Source organism: Carassius carassius, chromosome 50 (genome assembly GCF_963082965.1).
Source record: "Carassius carassius chromosome 50, fCarCar2.1, whole genome shotgun sequence".
NCBI classification, from domain to species: Eukaryota; Metazoa; Chordata; class Actinopteri; order Cypriniformes; family Cyprinidae; genus Carassius; species Carassius carassius.
In genome coordinates, this window is record NC_081804.1 from 17,841,327 (window position 1) to 17,857,106 (window position 15,780).

At 39.2% G+C, this 15,780-nt stretch overlaps 1 protein-coding gene across 2 annotated transcripts; it reads left to right on the plus strand.

Moving 5' to 3' along the window:
* The first annotated feature begins 536 nt into the window (after window positions 1-536).
* LOC132133525 (E3 ubiquitin-protein ligase AMFR-like) lies at window positions 537-13,070 on the plus strand. 2 transcript variants are annotated; one of them, XM_059546387.1, is made up of 13 exons: window positions 537-812; window positions 901-993; window positions 2,076-2,240; window positions 3,065-3,217; window positions 3,312-3,352; window positions 3,441-3,573; window positions 4,449-4,582; window positions 5,355-5,465; window positions 5,546-5,736; window positions 9,137-9,240; window positions 9,330-9,464; window positions 9,583-9,773; window positions 10,957-13,070. In XM_059546387.1, exons 1-13 carry the CDS (start codon window positions 594-596, stop codon window positions 11,126-11,128), a joined length of 1,842 nt encoding a protein of 613 aa, XP_059402370.1. In that variant the 5' UTR covers window positions 537-593; the 3' UTR covers window positions 11,129-13,070. The 2 variants fall into 2 exon arrangements, with proteins under 2 accessions (XP_059402370.1, XP_059402371.1); XM_059546388.1 differs by having other exon boundaries at window positions 9,607-9,773.
* The last annotated feature ends 2,710 nt before the right edge of the window (window positions 13,071-15,780 follow it).

The following is a 15,780-nucleotide window of genomic DNA, read 5'->3' on the forward strand; positions in this document are numbered from 1 at the left end:
CAGAGGCAGCGGAAACAGGTACGAGGGACAGAAAGTACCAGAAACAGCCAGAGAAACAGATCTAAACCTGATATTTCACCGTTTTATTTAAACCAAGCAGATGACTGACTGATCGTCGAGCATGATGGGACGGTGTTAAAGACCGTCTGATGAGTTTCTGATACTGTGTGTCGTGTTTTAATCATTGCCTAGCTGAAGCAGGTTAGCTGTCATGCTAATGTAAAGATAGCCATATGTTCTGGAAATATAAGCATTTATTTTACGGATTATAAGAAGTGAACTGTATTCTCCGTAATGTGTCTTAAACACAATACATAACGATATATCGTCGTTTGGGGTTTGTTTAGAGTCTCATGCACGTAAACAGAGAAGGACACGTAGCGTTAGATAACGTCACACCAGACTCTTGTTTTTATAAACACAGCTGTTCTGAAACAGATCCTGATCTTTGTTTGTATTCAAGAGGAGCTTACATTGTGTTTGTGGAGAACTTGTTGTCATCTGTAAAAGGACCCTGTTCTATTCTGGACTGGACAAAAGTGTTTTCGTTTGGACCATTATCTCTATAAAGTCGACCCTGAGAGCCCGTCAGGATGCCTCTGCTGTTTCTGGAGAGGTTCCCCTGGCCCAGTTTACAGACATACACAGTGCTGAGCACATTTCTGCTGGCCGGGAGCATGTTGAGTGCCTACAGCTCAGTCAGAGACTCGGAGTCCGAGGACCCCCAGCGCGCCCCTGAGGAGGACATCAGGCCGGACAGTGTGCTCACTCATGTGCTGATGTACCTCATCACAGACAGTCTCTCCGTCTGGGTACGTGAGGCTCCAGTCGTGTCCTTTCTGAACCCACAAGGGTGGATCTGTGACTCATTTTCTTATAGAAGTTGTCCTTTTCCCGCAGGTGATGGTGAACTCGGCGTGCTGCATCCTCATGTTAATAGCTAAAGTGATCCAGTGCATCGTGTTTGGACCGCTAAGAGTCAGCGAGAAACAGGTAACGCTAGGAGTCATTAATGAAGAGCACACTGTTGCAAATGACCTTAAATTACCCAAATGTGATATAAAAAGACAATATACTGTATATGTATGTATATATATATATATATTTTTTTTTTTTATTTAAGGCAATGTTAACAGTCCGTAACATTTAACCTGTTAACTGTCTGTTCCACTTTTTTTGAGCATAGATGTGAAAATGACATTTCCAACTTAAACTGTTATAAATTTTGAATGCTTTGGTCCACAGACTTAAGGTTGGTCTCTTTTTAAAGCAGACACTTGGCAGATTATTGTAGATGTAATGTTATCATGTTAAATGTTAAAAATGTTATAAAGATTATACAACAAAAAAGTTATGGAAGTTTAAGAAAATGTAAAATCTAATAATTTTAATATTTCTATTTTTATATAAGTTATGTTCCAAATTTGAAGTTGATATCTCAAAAAAATGACTTTGTTTGGGCATAGTACCAAGCTTTTCCACTAGATGACCATCAAACCCCATTACTAAACATTTAAGGGCGCCTTCATTTCCATAAATGGTTTGAGTGACGCACTCTCTGACTCTGACTTTTCTAACATATTAATAAATTACAGTTGCTCTGTAAAATATTTCAAAAATCAGTCACCAAATACCAGAACTACAGTTTTTAAGCTTTCCAATGATATATAGTTGTCAACATTACTTTAGGTTCAGACTAAGATATTACTGTTTAAAACATGTGGGCCCAACTGTTTTCAACATTGGTAATAATCAGAAATGTTTCTTGAGCAGCAAATCATTATATCAGAATGATTTCTGAAGATCATGTGACACTGAAGACTGGAGGAATGATGTTTTGATCGTAGAAATGAATTACAGTTGAACGATTTATTTTAAATTTATAAGTTATTTAAAATTGTAATGATATTTCACAATTTGACTATTTTTTTTATGTATCTTTGATCAAATCAATGCAGCCCTGATGAGCAGAAAAGACTTATTTCCTGTAGATTTGAAATATGCCTGGATGATTTCAGCCTTGTTTTCCACTGTGAGAATACCTGCATGTCAATGTGCTCTTCTCCATCTGACAGCATGTGAAGGATAAGTTCTGGAACTTCGTCTTCTACAAGTTCATCTTCATCTTCGGCGTGCTGAACGTGCAGCGGGTGGAGGAGGTGGTGCTGTGGTGTCTGTGGTTCTCCGTGCTCATCTTCCTGCATCTGATGGTGCAGCTCTGCAAAGACCGCTTCGAATATGTGAGTCTTCACCACATCAATAAACACTAGTGTTCATGAAGAGTGGAAGCTTTTATTTATAGAAATACTATTAGACAAATTCATTCAGGAAGCCTTTTACTTTACATCACATACTCTGATCATTTCCTGTTTTTTTTACAAATATTACCATTTGTTTAACTGCCAATGTAATGATAATAAAAAAAAAGAAATATCACTTTATAAATCATAAATGCAAGATTTATTTTGGCAAATCTGAGTATGGTTGATATATTAATGTATATTTTTATTAGCTCAGAATATTTGATAATTGACCTTCTTTCCCTTCCTTTCTTACTTCATGTTTTCCCCTTATTTACGGTCTCATTCATTTCCTTCATTTGACCGAACTTCTTCCTTTCCTATATCCTTTTCTTCTTCCTTCCTTTCTTTCCTTCTTTACCTTTTAATTTATTCCACCCTTGCTTTATTCATGTTTCCTTTACTTCCTTCTTTTAATCCATCTTTTGTTACCGGATTACTTCTTTCCCTCTTTCATTCATGTTTTCTATCTTAATGCCCTTATTTCTTCATGGTTTTCTCTAACTTCCTTCCCCCTGTCCTCGCTGTTTCCTTGCCTTTTTTATTGACTTCCTCCCCTTTCTTCCTTTATCTATTTTTCTCCTTTAATTTCCGTCTTGATTTCTTTCTTGCTTCCTTCCGTTCCTGCTTCCTCTCCTTCCTCCACACTTATTTACGTCCTCCCCTCCCTTGTCCTTTTCTTCCTTATTTACCTTCCTTCTCTCCCTCCGTCATCTCTCCTTCCTCGTTCATGTGTTTCTGTGTTGTGTTGTTCTCCGGGGCAGCTGTCGTTTTCTCCCACCACTCCGATGGTCAGTCACGTGCGAGTGTTGGCTCTGCTGGGGTCTGTTTTGGCGTGCTGTGGCGGTCTGGCAGTGCTCTGCGCTCTGGTCGGGCATCTTCACGGCATGCACACTGTCGCTTTCATGGCAGCTGAGGTAAGAACACTTCACAAACCTTTGTAGCGGCTGTGAGCAGGACTCATCACAAGCCCCTGCTGAATGAACCCAAACCTTGTCTCCTGTCCTGCAGTGTTTGCTGGTGACGGTGCGCGCAGGACACGTCATCATACGGTGTGTGCTCGGTCCAGAATACGCTCAGATTTGTTCATTGTGAGGGAGGAGGAGCGTGAATCTGAAGGTTTCGATCTGTTGTTTACAGGTACTCCATTCACTTGTGGGACCTGAACCATGAGGGGACCTGGGAGAACAAGAGCTCATATATCTACTACACAGACTTCACCATGGAGTTAACCCTCCTCTGTCTGGACCTGATGCATCACATCCACATGCTGGTGAGAAACAAACTCAAGACTGGACATTACAGGAATAAGTGATTGATGAATCTGGCCTGATGGGACTCATTGGACTCTTATAATGGTGCGTTCACACCAGATGCTAATGATGCATTAAGCGCGAATGATTTAATTTAGTGAGTTAATGCAAAGACACGAATAGAAATCCTGCGGCACGTTTCGCGCGAATCAGGCAGCGCGAAAGTCACGGTTCGCACGATAGACGCGGGCCGAATTGAGCATTTCGGGCGTTTTGAAGCGTGAAACGCGCATGTTTAAAAATCTTAACTTTGGTGAAATTTCGCACCACGTTACCCAATCAGGAGCTTGCTGTAGTAATGACGTGATTACGACACAGCGAGCGGATACATGAGCACGGAGATCCCACTGATCGCATGGAGCTGACCGCCTCCAGAATCAGCGAGACACGCTTTTAAATTGGCGCTGTCTTTATAAATAAACCGCATATTTGAGTTTCCGAATAAATGGTCATATTGAAATCACATTGCTGCATGAACTCAACCGGCAGAAGCCCATCCCATGGCGCAAATTCACGTCTGTTGTGAAGTGAATTTCACGCACGTATGAAGCAAATAAACTCAAAGTGTTCAAGCGTCCAACTTTGCGTGAATAGCACGATTTATTCGCACAAGTCGCTTCTGGTGTGAACGCACAGTTAGAGTCCCGAGACTGACATAATGTTCACTGATCCATCAGAAGCTGTTTACAGTCATGACCTTGATTTGACCCATCAGTCGCAAACATCCTCAATGCCAGTGGCATACATGATCTCTCTTTTCACATCTGTGTTTCATCTTAGGATTTTGAAGAATTCACAGTACCTTTATGATCGTGTATTCTTGTTTCCCTTGCAGCTCTTCGGGAACATCTGGTTGTCCATGGCTAGTCTTGTGATCTTTATGCAACTGCGCTATCTCTTTCACGAGGTGCAAAGAAGAATTCGCCGCCATAAAAACTACTTGCGTGTTATTGACAATATGGAGGCCAGGTGAGGAGCTGAATGCCCTTCAGACTTACCAATATAACAACTGAATTTCTACAGGAGTTGAATTATATCGCACAACTGTGAAGTAGAGATGCTGAAGTAGATAACCTGTGGCATAATGGGTTACGTTTGTGGCTAGTAACCCGACGTGTGCACAAGATATCACCTTTGAAAAGAGATCTTATAAGCTGATACATGACTACAGTCACATTGTTATAGCTAATAAGGCTAACTATCCAGGTCATGTTTCCCTGCACAATTGGAAATTATAGAAAATTATACCTGTCATACCAATAGATTTTCTGAATTGCTAAATTATTTGCACCCCCCAGCTCAAATTCTCAATGAAATTGTAATGTGAATTTCATTATTGTAATTTACCAGCTGTTTATACAGTTGAAATAATTACAACTTAATATAAAAAAATCCTACTGACCCCGAACATTTGAACATTAGTTATTTTATTTATTTGTACATTGTTTACTGAATATAATTTATGCTGATTTTGATAAATATATTCAGACAAGGTGATTTTCATTACTGTATTAGAGACTGCCATTTTTATTTTTTTTTATTTTTTTTACAGATTGTTCATGTTAAGAGACTTAATTGTCATGAAAATAATTAATTTCCACAATGCAAAAGTCGTTGAAGTTGTAAACAAGCTTCATGTGTCTGATATATTCCAGTGTGTTATCCGATGTGTGTTATGAATCAGAAGTGGCTGATGAAAAGCAGATGGTGTGTGTTGACATGAACTCCTCTCCTTGTGCAGGTTTGCTGTGGCAACGCCTGATGAGCTGCTGGCTAATAACGATGATTGTGCCATCTGCTGGGATTCAATGACTACAGCACGCAAGCTGCCCTGTGGACATCTTTTCCATAAGTGAGCTATAACCCAATATTGTCAGCACTCTAGTCTTCTAATACTTCAAACGTTAGTCTGACCATATCGTTTATGTCCAGTTCCTGTCTGCGCTCTTGGCTGGAGCAGGACACTTCCTGTCCCACGTGCCGTATGTCACTGAACATTAATGAAGGCGTGAGAGAGAGAGACGAGGGCCAGAGGGTGCCGCTGGATGATAACATGGCCGCTGGACCGGGAACAGAGGCCCGGCCGCACCTCAACCAGCACAACCACTTCTTCCACTTCGATGGTGAGCCGTCTCTTTACACATTCATGCAAAATCCAGACCATTTATGTGTGGTGACCCATACTCAGAATTCATGCTCTGAATTTAACCCATCCAAAGTACACACACACAGAGCAGTGAACACACACACACACACACACACAGAGCAGTGAACACACACACACACACACACACAGAGCAGTGAACACACACACACACACACAGAGCAGTGAACACACACACAGACAGAGCAGTGAACACACACACACACACACACACACAGCAGTGAACGCACGCACACACACACACACACACAGCAGTGAACACACACACACAGCAGTGAACACACACACACACACAGCAGTGAACACACACACACACACACACAGCAGTAAACACACACACACACACACAGAGCAGTAAACACACACACACACACACACACACAGCAGCGAACACACACACACACAGCAGTGAACACACACGCACACACACACACAGCAGTGAACACACACGCACACACACACAGCAGTAAAGACACACACAGAGCAGTGAACACACACGCACACACAGAGCAGTGAACACACACACACACACACAGAGCAGTTAACACACACACACACACACAGAGCAGTGAACACACACACAGAGCAGTGAACACACACACACACACAGACAGAGCAGTGAACACACACACACACACACACACAGCAGTGAACACACACGCGCGCACACACACAGCAGTGAACGCACACACACACACACACACACACAGCAGTGAACGCACACACACACACACACAGCAGTGAACGCACACACACACACACACAGCAGTGAAGACACACACACACACACACACACAGCAGTGAAGACACACACACACATACACACACAGCAGTAAACACACACACACACACACACAGCAGTAAACACACACACACACACACACACACACACACACAGAGCAGTGAACACGCACACACACACACACACACAGCAGCGAACACACACACACACACAGCAGTGAACACACACAGAGCAGTGAACACACACACAGCAGTGAACACACACACACACACACACACACACACAGCAGTGAACACACACACACAGAGCAGTGAACACACACACACACACACAGAGCAGTGAACACACACACAGAGCAGTGAACACACACACACACACACACACACACACACACAGAGCAGTGAACACAAACACACACACACACACACACACACACACAGAGCAGTGAACACACAGAGCAGTGAACACACACACACACACACACACAGACAGAGCAGTGAACACACACACAGCAGTGAACACACACACACACACACACAGACAGAGCAGTGAACACACACACAGCAGTGAACACACACGCACACACACACACAGCAGTGAACGCACACACACACACACACACACACAGCAGTGAACGCACACACACACACACACACACACAGCAGTGAACGCACACACACACACACACAGAGCAGTGAACACACACACACACAGCAGCGAACACACACGCACACACAGCAGTAAACACACACACAGAGCAGTGAACACACACACACACACACAGCAGTGAACACACACACACACACACAGCAGTGAACACACACAGCAGTGAACACACACACACAGCAGTGAACACACACACACACACACAGCAGTGAACACACACACACACAGCAGTGAACACACACACACACACACACAGCAGTGAACACACACACACAGCAGTGAACACAAACACACACACACACACACAGCAGTGAGCACACACACACACACACACACACACAGCAGTGAGCACACACACACACACACACACACACAGCAGTGAGCACACACACACACACACACACACACACACAGCAGTGAACACACACACACACAGCAGTGAACACACACACACACACACACACACACACACACAGCAGTGAACACACACACACACACAGCAGTGAACACACACACACACACAGCAGTGAACACACACACACACACAGCAGTGAACACACACACACACACAGCCGTGAACACACACACACACACACACACAGCAGTTAACACACACACACACACACACAAACACACACACACACACAGCAGTGAGCACACACACACACACACACACAGCAGTGAACACACACACACACACACACACAGCAGTGAACACACACACACACACACACATACAGGAGTGAACACACACACACACACACACACACATACAGGAGTGAACACACACAGGAGGAGTCAAACTCTCTAACCACTAGGCCACGACTTCCCCACTAAATAGTTCAGAAAATGGATTGATATATATATATATATATATATACACACACACACACACACACACACATATTGATGCATTGAGATCAGTCCGAGATGTCAGAGATCAATTTTCAAATAAGAAAAAACTCATTTATAAAACTGTCATACAATAAAAGAAGTAAATCTGAAAATTTTAATAGGAAGTAAGTTTAAACAAAATTAGTATATATTTTATTCAATTATTTATACTAAACAGAAGAGCATTCCAAATGTATTATGTCTAAGGGATGAAGTAGTGCATATCAGAAGAAAAGCCCAAAAGAATTAAGATATATGTAGAATACAAGGAGAAGGGAAAAGCAACAGAAGCAGAAGAAAGGAGGAGAAGAAAAGAGTTAAAGTAAGCCATCACAGTAAGCACAAGGAGCATGGGTAAAGAGGAAATTGCATGCTCCCAAACTGGTGTTTGTGTCTAATAAGAAAAGGTTGAATAGACTTCCCATTATGTCACTCATCCATTGTGTCACATGTTGTTGTAGTGACTGTAGGCCAGGTCAGGCTAGGCCATCATGACCAGTCAGAGACTGCGGTTAAAACAATACAAAATAACTAGATGTGTGGATAGACATGGTTTTCACACATTTAGAACAAATACAGCAAAGCAAGCGCTTTCAAATATCACATCTGACATATTACAAAAACACTGTTCTGGAAAAGAACATCTAGAAGTGTTAATGACTAATTCTGAGAAACATTATTACTCCGTTGAAAGATGTCAGATATCTAACAAGACTCCAGATACACATTTCAAACATATATAAAATGTGCATGACATGCATATTATTAGAGAATACTACAAATATTACGCATAAACATAAACAAAACTAAAAGATAATCATAAATGAGTGAACCGCAATGAGTGAATACTTGGATAAGAATATATGATGGGGATTAATATAAGAATGATAAATAAATCATAAATGAGTACATCGATATGAAAATCAAAGAAAATATAACACTGATTATTTGGGTGTTCCAAATATATTATTCATATTTTTAATAACCTGTGAAACAAATAGGCTTACGGTAATTAAAGCATCATATGAGGTATTAATCTCCACTCGTTCACGCTCAGGGTCACGCATTGCCAGTTGGCTGCCGAGCTTCTCTGTGGAGGTCATGCACACCACCAGCATCCTTGGTATCGCACAGGCCAACAACTCGCAGCTCAATGCCATGGTGAGTCGTCCTGCTGGCCTCTAGCGTGTTACAAACAGCCTCATCTGCTCTCCACAACATATAAACATGGCTTTCCTCGGATTTCACAGGCCCATCAGATCCAGGAAATGTTTCCACAGGTCCCTTATCATCTGGTCCTGCAGGATTTACAGCTCACTCGCTCCGTTGAGGTCACCACCGATAACATCCTGGAGGGCAGGATCCAGGTGCCTTTCCCAACACAGGTGAGGTTAACAGTACCACCTCTACATAGAAGGTGTTTAATAGCTGCAGAAATCATTTGTTGTTTGCATAGAAACAACAAAAACCCTGTTCATTTGAAAGCATGTTTCTCTCCTCTAGACTGTGGAGCGCACACCCATACAGATAAACACTTCTCCTGAAGACTCAGCGGGTGCCAGCAGCAGTTCAGAGGTCGCTGCCCCTGAAGTGGAAGACTTTGAGGTGCGGGGGAGCCGCTTTTCCAAGTCCGCAGATGAGAGGCAGAGGATGCTAATGCAGAGGAAGGAGGAGCTACTCCAGAGAGCACGCAGGTGAATCTCCTTTTAACTTCTTAACAAGTCTGAGCTGAACAGCTTACACTGATTTACTTTATTTTGCAACAAACGGTTAAGCATTCTCAGGGCTCCAGACTGCGACCAAATAAACAAATTTTGCAACCATTATGTTTTTTTTTAAAGGTGCGACTGTAAAATTTACATTTAATTATATTTAAAATGAATGCGATTTTGTTAAAGGCGCATCCAGTCAGTGTTTGTTTTCATAAGAAACCTCAAACGAAAAATGCGTTTGGAGTGTAGAGCCTAGTTTATACTTCAAGTATTGATATCTGACGCATCAAATTGACCGAATTACGGAAACGATGGATGGTTTTCAAGCTAAAGTAAAAGACGACTTCTTGAACCAGAAAAGGTGAACATGTTGGTGTTCTTGTGGCAAAAAAACATGCAAAGCACTGTCACTGACAGCAAGTTAGTTTTACTTTATTTTATTTTGTATTTTTTTAAGCTTATCTTTGCCATTTTCCTCACTTTACACTATGGAGGTAAATTTTTATTTGTATTTTTTATTTATTATTGTTTGCTAAATGTTCTGTAATTTATTAGTCGGTATATAATACAGCCTGTGGTGTATGCCTCGCCTCATCTTTTTCATTTTTGCTAATTAACATTTTGTACGTTTTGTCTTTTTATATTACTGTTTTATTGTTGTGCCTTCTTTTCATTAAGATTAACAAATAATCCATCTTTTGTTTGTCTTAAAAAGTAAAAGGTGTGTAGATTTATGTAAGCAAAGCAGACAATTATCTTTTCTTGTGAAACGTTATTCCGAATTTGAAAGTGAAAAAGCATCAGAAGCCTTATAATCTATACATAGCACATGCTGAACCGTACCGAAACCGTGATACAAACCAAACCATGAGTAATTTGAAACATTGCACCCCTAGAAAATACCATAATCTTATCTGATTAGGTTGTCACATTGCGTTGAGTGGTCACATATGTTCTAGTTGCAAAAGATCAAATATTTTAACACAAACAAAGCACACATCGGGTCTGAAAAATCTCCATATGCTCCACACATCACTGGAACTGCTCTCTGTTGGAAATATATGACTTCCGGTGTGTCATTTGTCGGACATAGTGAAAAGTGCCCCAAGGCTTTGGTTTAGGTCCAGTTAATTTTTAGTATGACACTCTGTTCTCTCTTTGTTAGACGTTATCTACACAAAAAAACTGATGAAGGAGATGTGTTTTCTGCTCCTGCTGCTGATAATGATGATGCCATGCCCTCCATGGAGGATGAAGACTCAGATTCTTTGACCTTGAGACGCAGACGAATGGCAGCTGCAGCCGAGAGACGCATGCAGAGGAACGAGCCTCTTTGAGTCGAGCCATTTTGAGTCGCGCAAAAACATGGATGATGCCTGTGGTACGGCCATGCTGTCATACAATTTTTGTCTGATCAGTGCACATTTGTGCTAGATTCAACCATATATGTACCCATCAAACATTTCAGTTCATTATCCATTGAAATAGTATATGTCGTCATTGCCGCACCAGTGAATTATAGGAAATTTTTGGCAAGCATCAAATAAAAGAAAAAGACACATGCATCTTTCATTCATGTTTCTTCTATAGACAAAATCATTTTAAAAATGTTAGTACCTAAACAAGAGCATGGTTTGGACAGCTGCTCACATGTGTTAAAAACAAAAAGAAAAGAAAAAGTTTTGGTTCCTGAGTTTGAATTTCTTTTCACTTTTGGAATGCCTCATTTCTTAAATGTCTTTGTACGAATCTGACAATTTTAACAATATTATGTTGATTACTAACAGTTCAATTCTAGAGCTTTAGCAACAAAAAACATGCTGGAATTTAGAGTTTCTTTCTTTTGCCAGCAAATATATCTTTACAATTTTGCTGCTATTTAGCATTTGAATCTCCCTTTAAGTGAGTTTGGTTGACTCATGTGCTCCTAAAGAGACAATCTTGTGAGTCTGAGCATACAAACTCATGTGCTGACAATGCCATCCCAGGATTTGAGTCTCCGAAGACCGTTAAAAAGCAAAGTGCCATAGATCCTAGTGTCTGTCCTCTCATTGTTGTGACAACAAATTGCTGTGCATCATTGAAGGTGTTAATATAGTCACATGATCTTGTTTCTATGTGTCGTCATTCAAAACAGCCATGCTTTATTTTTCATTTCTTTCATTCTGAACTTGTACTGGTGGTTATATAGTGAGGAAATGTTTCCTTTCCTCTCGGTTTTGTGCAGTAAAAGAGAAGCTTATGGTCCTTAGTCAGTGTAGATTTTCAACGTTGTCCTATTTTAATTTTCATAAAACGTTTTAATTTGGTTCAAATTAAATGAAGCATTTACCCCTACTAAAGTCCTTTTCTTTGGGTTATTTAAACATACACAATTATGGTTAATAGGTCAGTTTTGTAGCTTTTTGTTGTCAGGGTTTTATTGTGTTTCTATTTGAATGGTTTGTATTTGAATAGACCTTTATTTCTCAGCGTAATGCTTAAAAATGCTTGTTTTTTACTGGCACATGACATAATACATTTTCACAGGATAATTTATGGACGCTGCAAACAATTCAGAATGTTGCATGTTGAGTTTGAAGTGAACAAGCTTTTCATGTAATAGCACGTGACTTTTAATTTGCATTTGCCTTCTGTTAATAAAACCAACCAGATTATTAAATCAAGAATTTATTTGGCTTTATAGCCTGTTTGTCGACCTCAAAATAAAAAAAGTACATCTTCAGAATTGTCTCTGATGTTTTACACTGTGAATCTATTCTATAAAATATTTTTTGCTTCATACATGGACTTTTTTTTTTTTTACCTTTCATGTGGACGTCTTTTTCTATGCATGAAATCACTGACTGTTGTGTTCATATTTGTTTTCCTGATCAACTTTCCCAAAGACTCTCCTTGTGATTTACTTTAATGAAGCTGGTTATTGTGATCGTAATGACTGCAGGTCGATGTAGAATATGTTTGTTTTGGTTGCACAGATGCACCTTCCAGCAGTATTTCTTAAAAAAATAAAATAAAAAAAAACATTTATTAATGAAATCAACAGGAATGATTCGGATAATAATGCATAATTTGGTTGGTGGTCATGCTGTTTGCTGGAAAGTAGAGGGAAATGTTGGATTGCTTTATGTACACAGTTCATTCATTTGTGCCTCAAATTACAGTGGATCGATAATACTTTGATTTTGTGTAAATATTTTTGTAATAAAGATTGTAAAATACACATGAAAAGACCCTGTACAAAATAAAAGTCAGAGCTGCTTTAGAAGCTTTTACCCACATTTTCCAGTGTGTTTTCTGTTGAGTATGAATGAAAGCACAAAGAACATGTAAAAAATATTACAGATGGCAACCCTGAAATACAATATTTTGATTTTGCAATGGTAAAGTCTGAAGAAGAACAAAGTACACCATTTTAATTCAGCCTTTGTTTTTAAGTTATACACAACCAATTTACTTTACAATAAAGTACATTTTAAAGTAAATATAATTGGTGTTTTAGAAGTGATTTTTTTTATTATTATTTCTTTGATAATAGTAAAACGTATTTTAAACTGCAGTAACATTCCAAAACAGTCTTATACTAATATTTTTATTTAATTTCTATTTATTTATTTTAAATACAGCATTGGTGAGCATAAGAAAAGATACTTTTTCAACAACATTAAATGTTTTAGATGCATAATTATTTTTCTAAATCTGTCTGCTGCTTTTGACACGTTAATCACCAGTTGTCAACTCTATTGGCAAAGGGAATCTCAGGAGCCTGGGTCTTACCTCTCAGACAGGCCCTTCAAGGTATATTCGAGGGGCTGAGGTGTCCAAGTCGCAACATCTAACTATTGTTGTGCCTCAGGGCTCAGTTCTTGGACCACTTCTCATCTCTGTTTACATGGCATCATTAGGTTCTGTCATTCAAAAACATGGCTTTTCATACCACTGCTATGCTGATGACACTCAACTCCATCCTGATGATCCGATGGTAGCTATTCGCATCTCAGCTTGTCTAACAGACATTTCTTGCTGGATGAAGGACCATCACCTTTAACTTAACCTTGCCATGAAAGAACTGCTTGTGATTCCAAAAAAACCCATCGTTTCATCACAATTTCACCATCAAGTTAGGCACATCAACCATAACTCCTTCAAAAACAGCTAGAAGCCTTGGAGTTATGATTGATGATCAGCTGACTTTCTCAGACCACATTGCTAAAACTGTCCGATCCTGCAGATTTGCTTTATTCAACATCAAGAAGATCAAGCCCTTCCTTTCGGATCATGCTGCACAACTCCTTGTTCAAGCTCTTGTTCTGTCCAGGCTGGACTATTGCAATGCTCTCTTGGCAGGTCTTCCAGCCAATTTTATCAAACCTTTACAATTAATTCAGAACGCGGCAGCAAGATTAATTTTTAATGAGCCTAAAAGAATACACGTCACACCTCTGTTTATCAATTTGCACTGGCTACCAATAGCTGCTCACATAAAATTCAAGTCATTGATGTTTGCTTACAAAACCACCGCTTGAATCTACACCCCTTTACCTAAATTCATTACTTCAGACTTATGAGCCTCTAGAAGCTTGCGTTCTGCAAGTGAACGTCACTCGATTGTGCCACACTTTTACGGACTTTTGAATTAAATGTTCCCACCTGGTGAAATGACCTGCCCAACTCAATCAGAGCAGGTGAGTCCTTAGCCATCTTCAAGAATCGGCTTAAAACACATCTCTTCTATCTTTATTTGACCCTCTAACTCTAGCACTAAATTATCAAATTCTATAAAAGAAATAATAAAAGACTCTAACACTTAAACTCTCTATTTTATTTATAGTCTTACTATTTGTTTTCTTTAAAAGAGTAACACTAGCGTTCTCTATTTTTGTTTCTATGCTATCTTTGTTTTATTATAAAAAACCTTGATACCTGTACTAGCTAACTGTGACTTGTCACACTACTTAAATATTATTGTCCTTTTGTTAGTTTGATTGCTTCCATTGTCCTCATTTGTAAGTTGCTTTGGATAAAAGCGTCTGCTGAATGACTAAATGTAAATGCAATTTAAATATAGATAATGATGATTAATATCTTTTTATATATAATTCTATAATTTATAATAATATAATTAACAGTTTATTAAAATAAGCTACTGGTCGAAAGTACACCCAAAAATAAAAAATAAATGTCATCATTACATCATTTACTTACTACCTTCAAGTTTTTCCATATATTCGCTTAATTTTTTTCTGCTAAACATAAAAGAAGAATTTTGAAGAATGTGGAAAACCAACCTTTTTTTATTATTATCATTATTATTATTATTATTATTTACTACTACTACTATACTATGCCACTTTACTATGTACATCATTATTCGTGGCAATTAATTAAATGTGTTGTTTTGTTTTATTTATTTGTTTGTTTGTTTTTAAGCGCTATGTGTGTTGCTTGGCACTAGTAGGCGCCACAGATCCATCTGTGATCGAAATCTGACATTTAATCAGAACCAAATGTTTGCAGGAAACTTCAGATGGGCATAAAGTCACCAGGATGCACGTGCTTTAGATTAAAAAGACACTTGATTAAATAAATATATATATATATATATATATATATGCAAAAGCAAACTATAAGAGCACACTTAATTGAATGATCAATTTATTTGCTTAAGTGTTCAGCTCTTTTCAGCTATTGACTGAGTTGAGACTCTAATAAAGAGTGCATTGATTAACACTTTAGCAGCCATCAGTTCTGCTCCAAAAGGAAGAGCTTCAGTTTGAGCTCATTGATATAGGTACTGACATCAGTTAAACACTAACTAACACTAGATACAGTTGTAGGATTGCTATAAACAGTTAGATGTGTTTGGAACAACATGAGAGTGAGTTAATAATGATTTGTTTTTTTATAAGGAATAGTCCACTTAAATGGTTATTATTAATAAGGTTTAAAGCAGTGTCTTTCAATTGCATATGTATACTTTTTATTTAGT

Coding starts and splice junctions, on each gene's coding strand:
- LOC132133525 (XM_059546387.1), top strand. CDS start 594: ATGCCTCTGCTGTTTCTGGAGAGGTTCCCCTGGCCCAGTTTACAGACA. Junction 9,465..9,582: donor AGGTGCCTTTCCCAACACAG/GTGAGGTTAACA, acceptor TCTCTCCTCTAG/ACTGTGGAGCGCACACCCAT. Junction 9,774..10,956: donor CTACTCCAGAGAGCACGCAG/GTGAATCTCCTT, acceptor TCTCTTTGTTAG/ACGTTATCTACACAAAAAAA.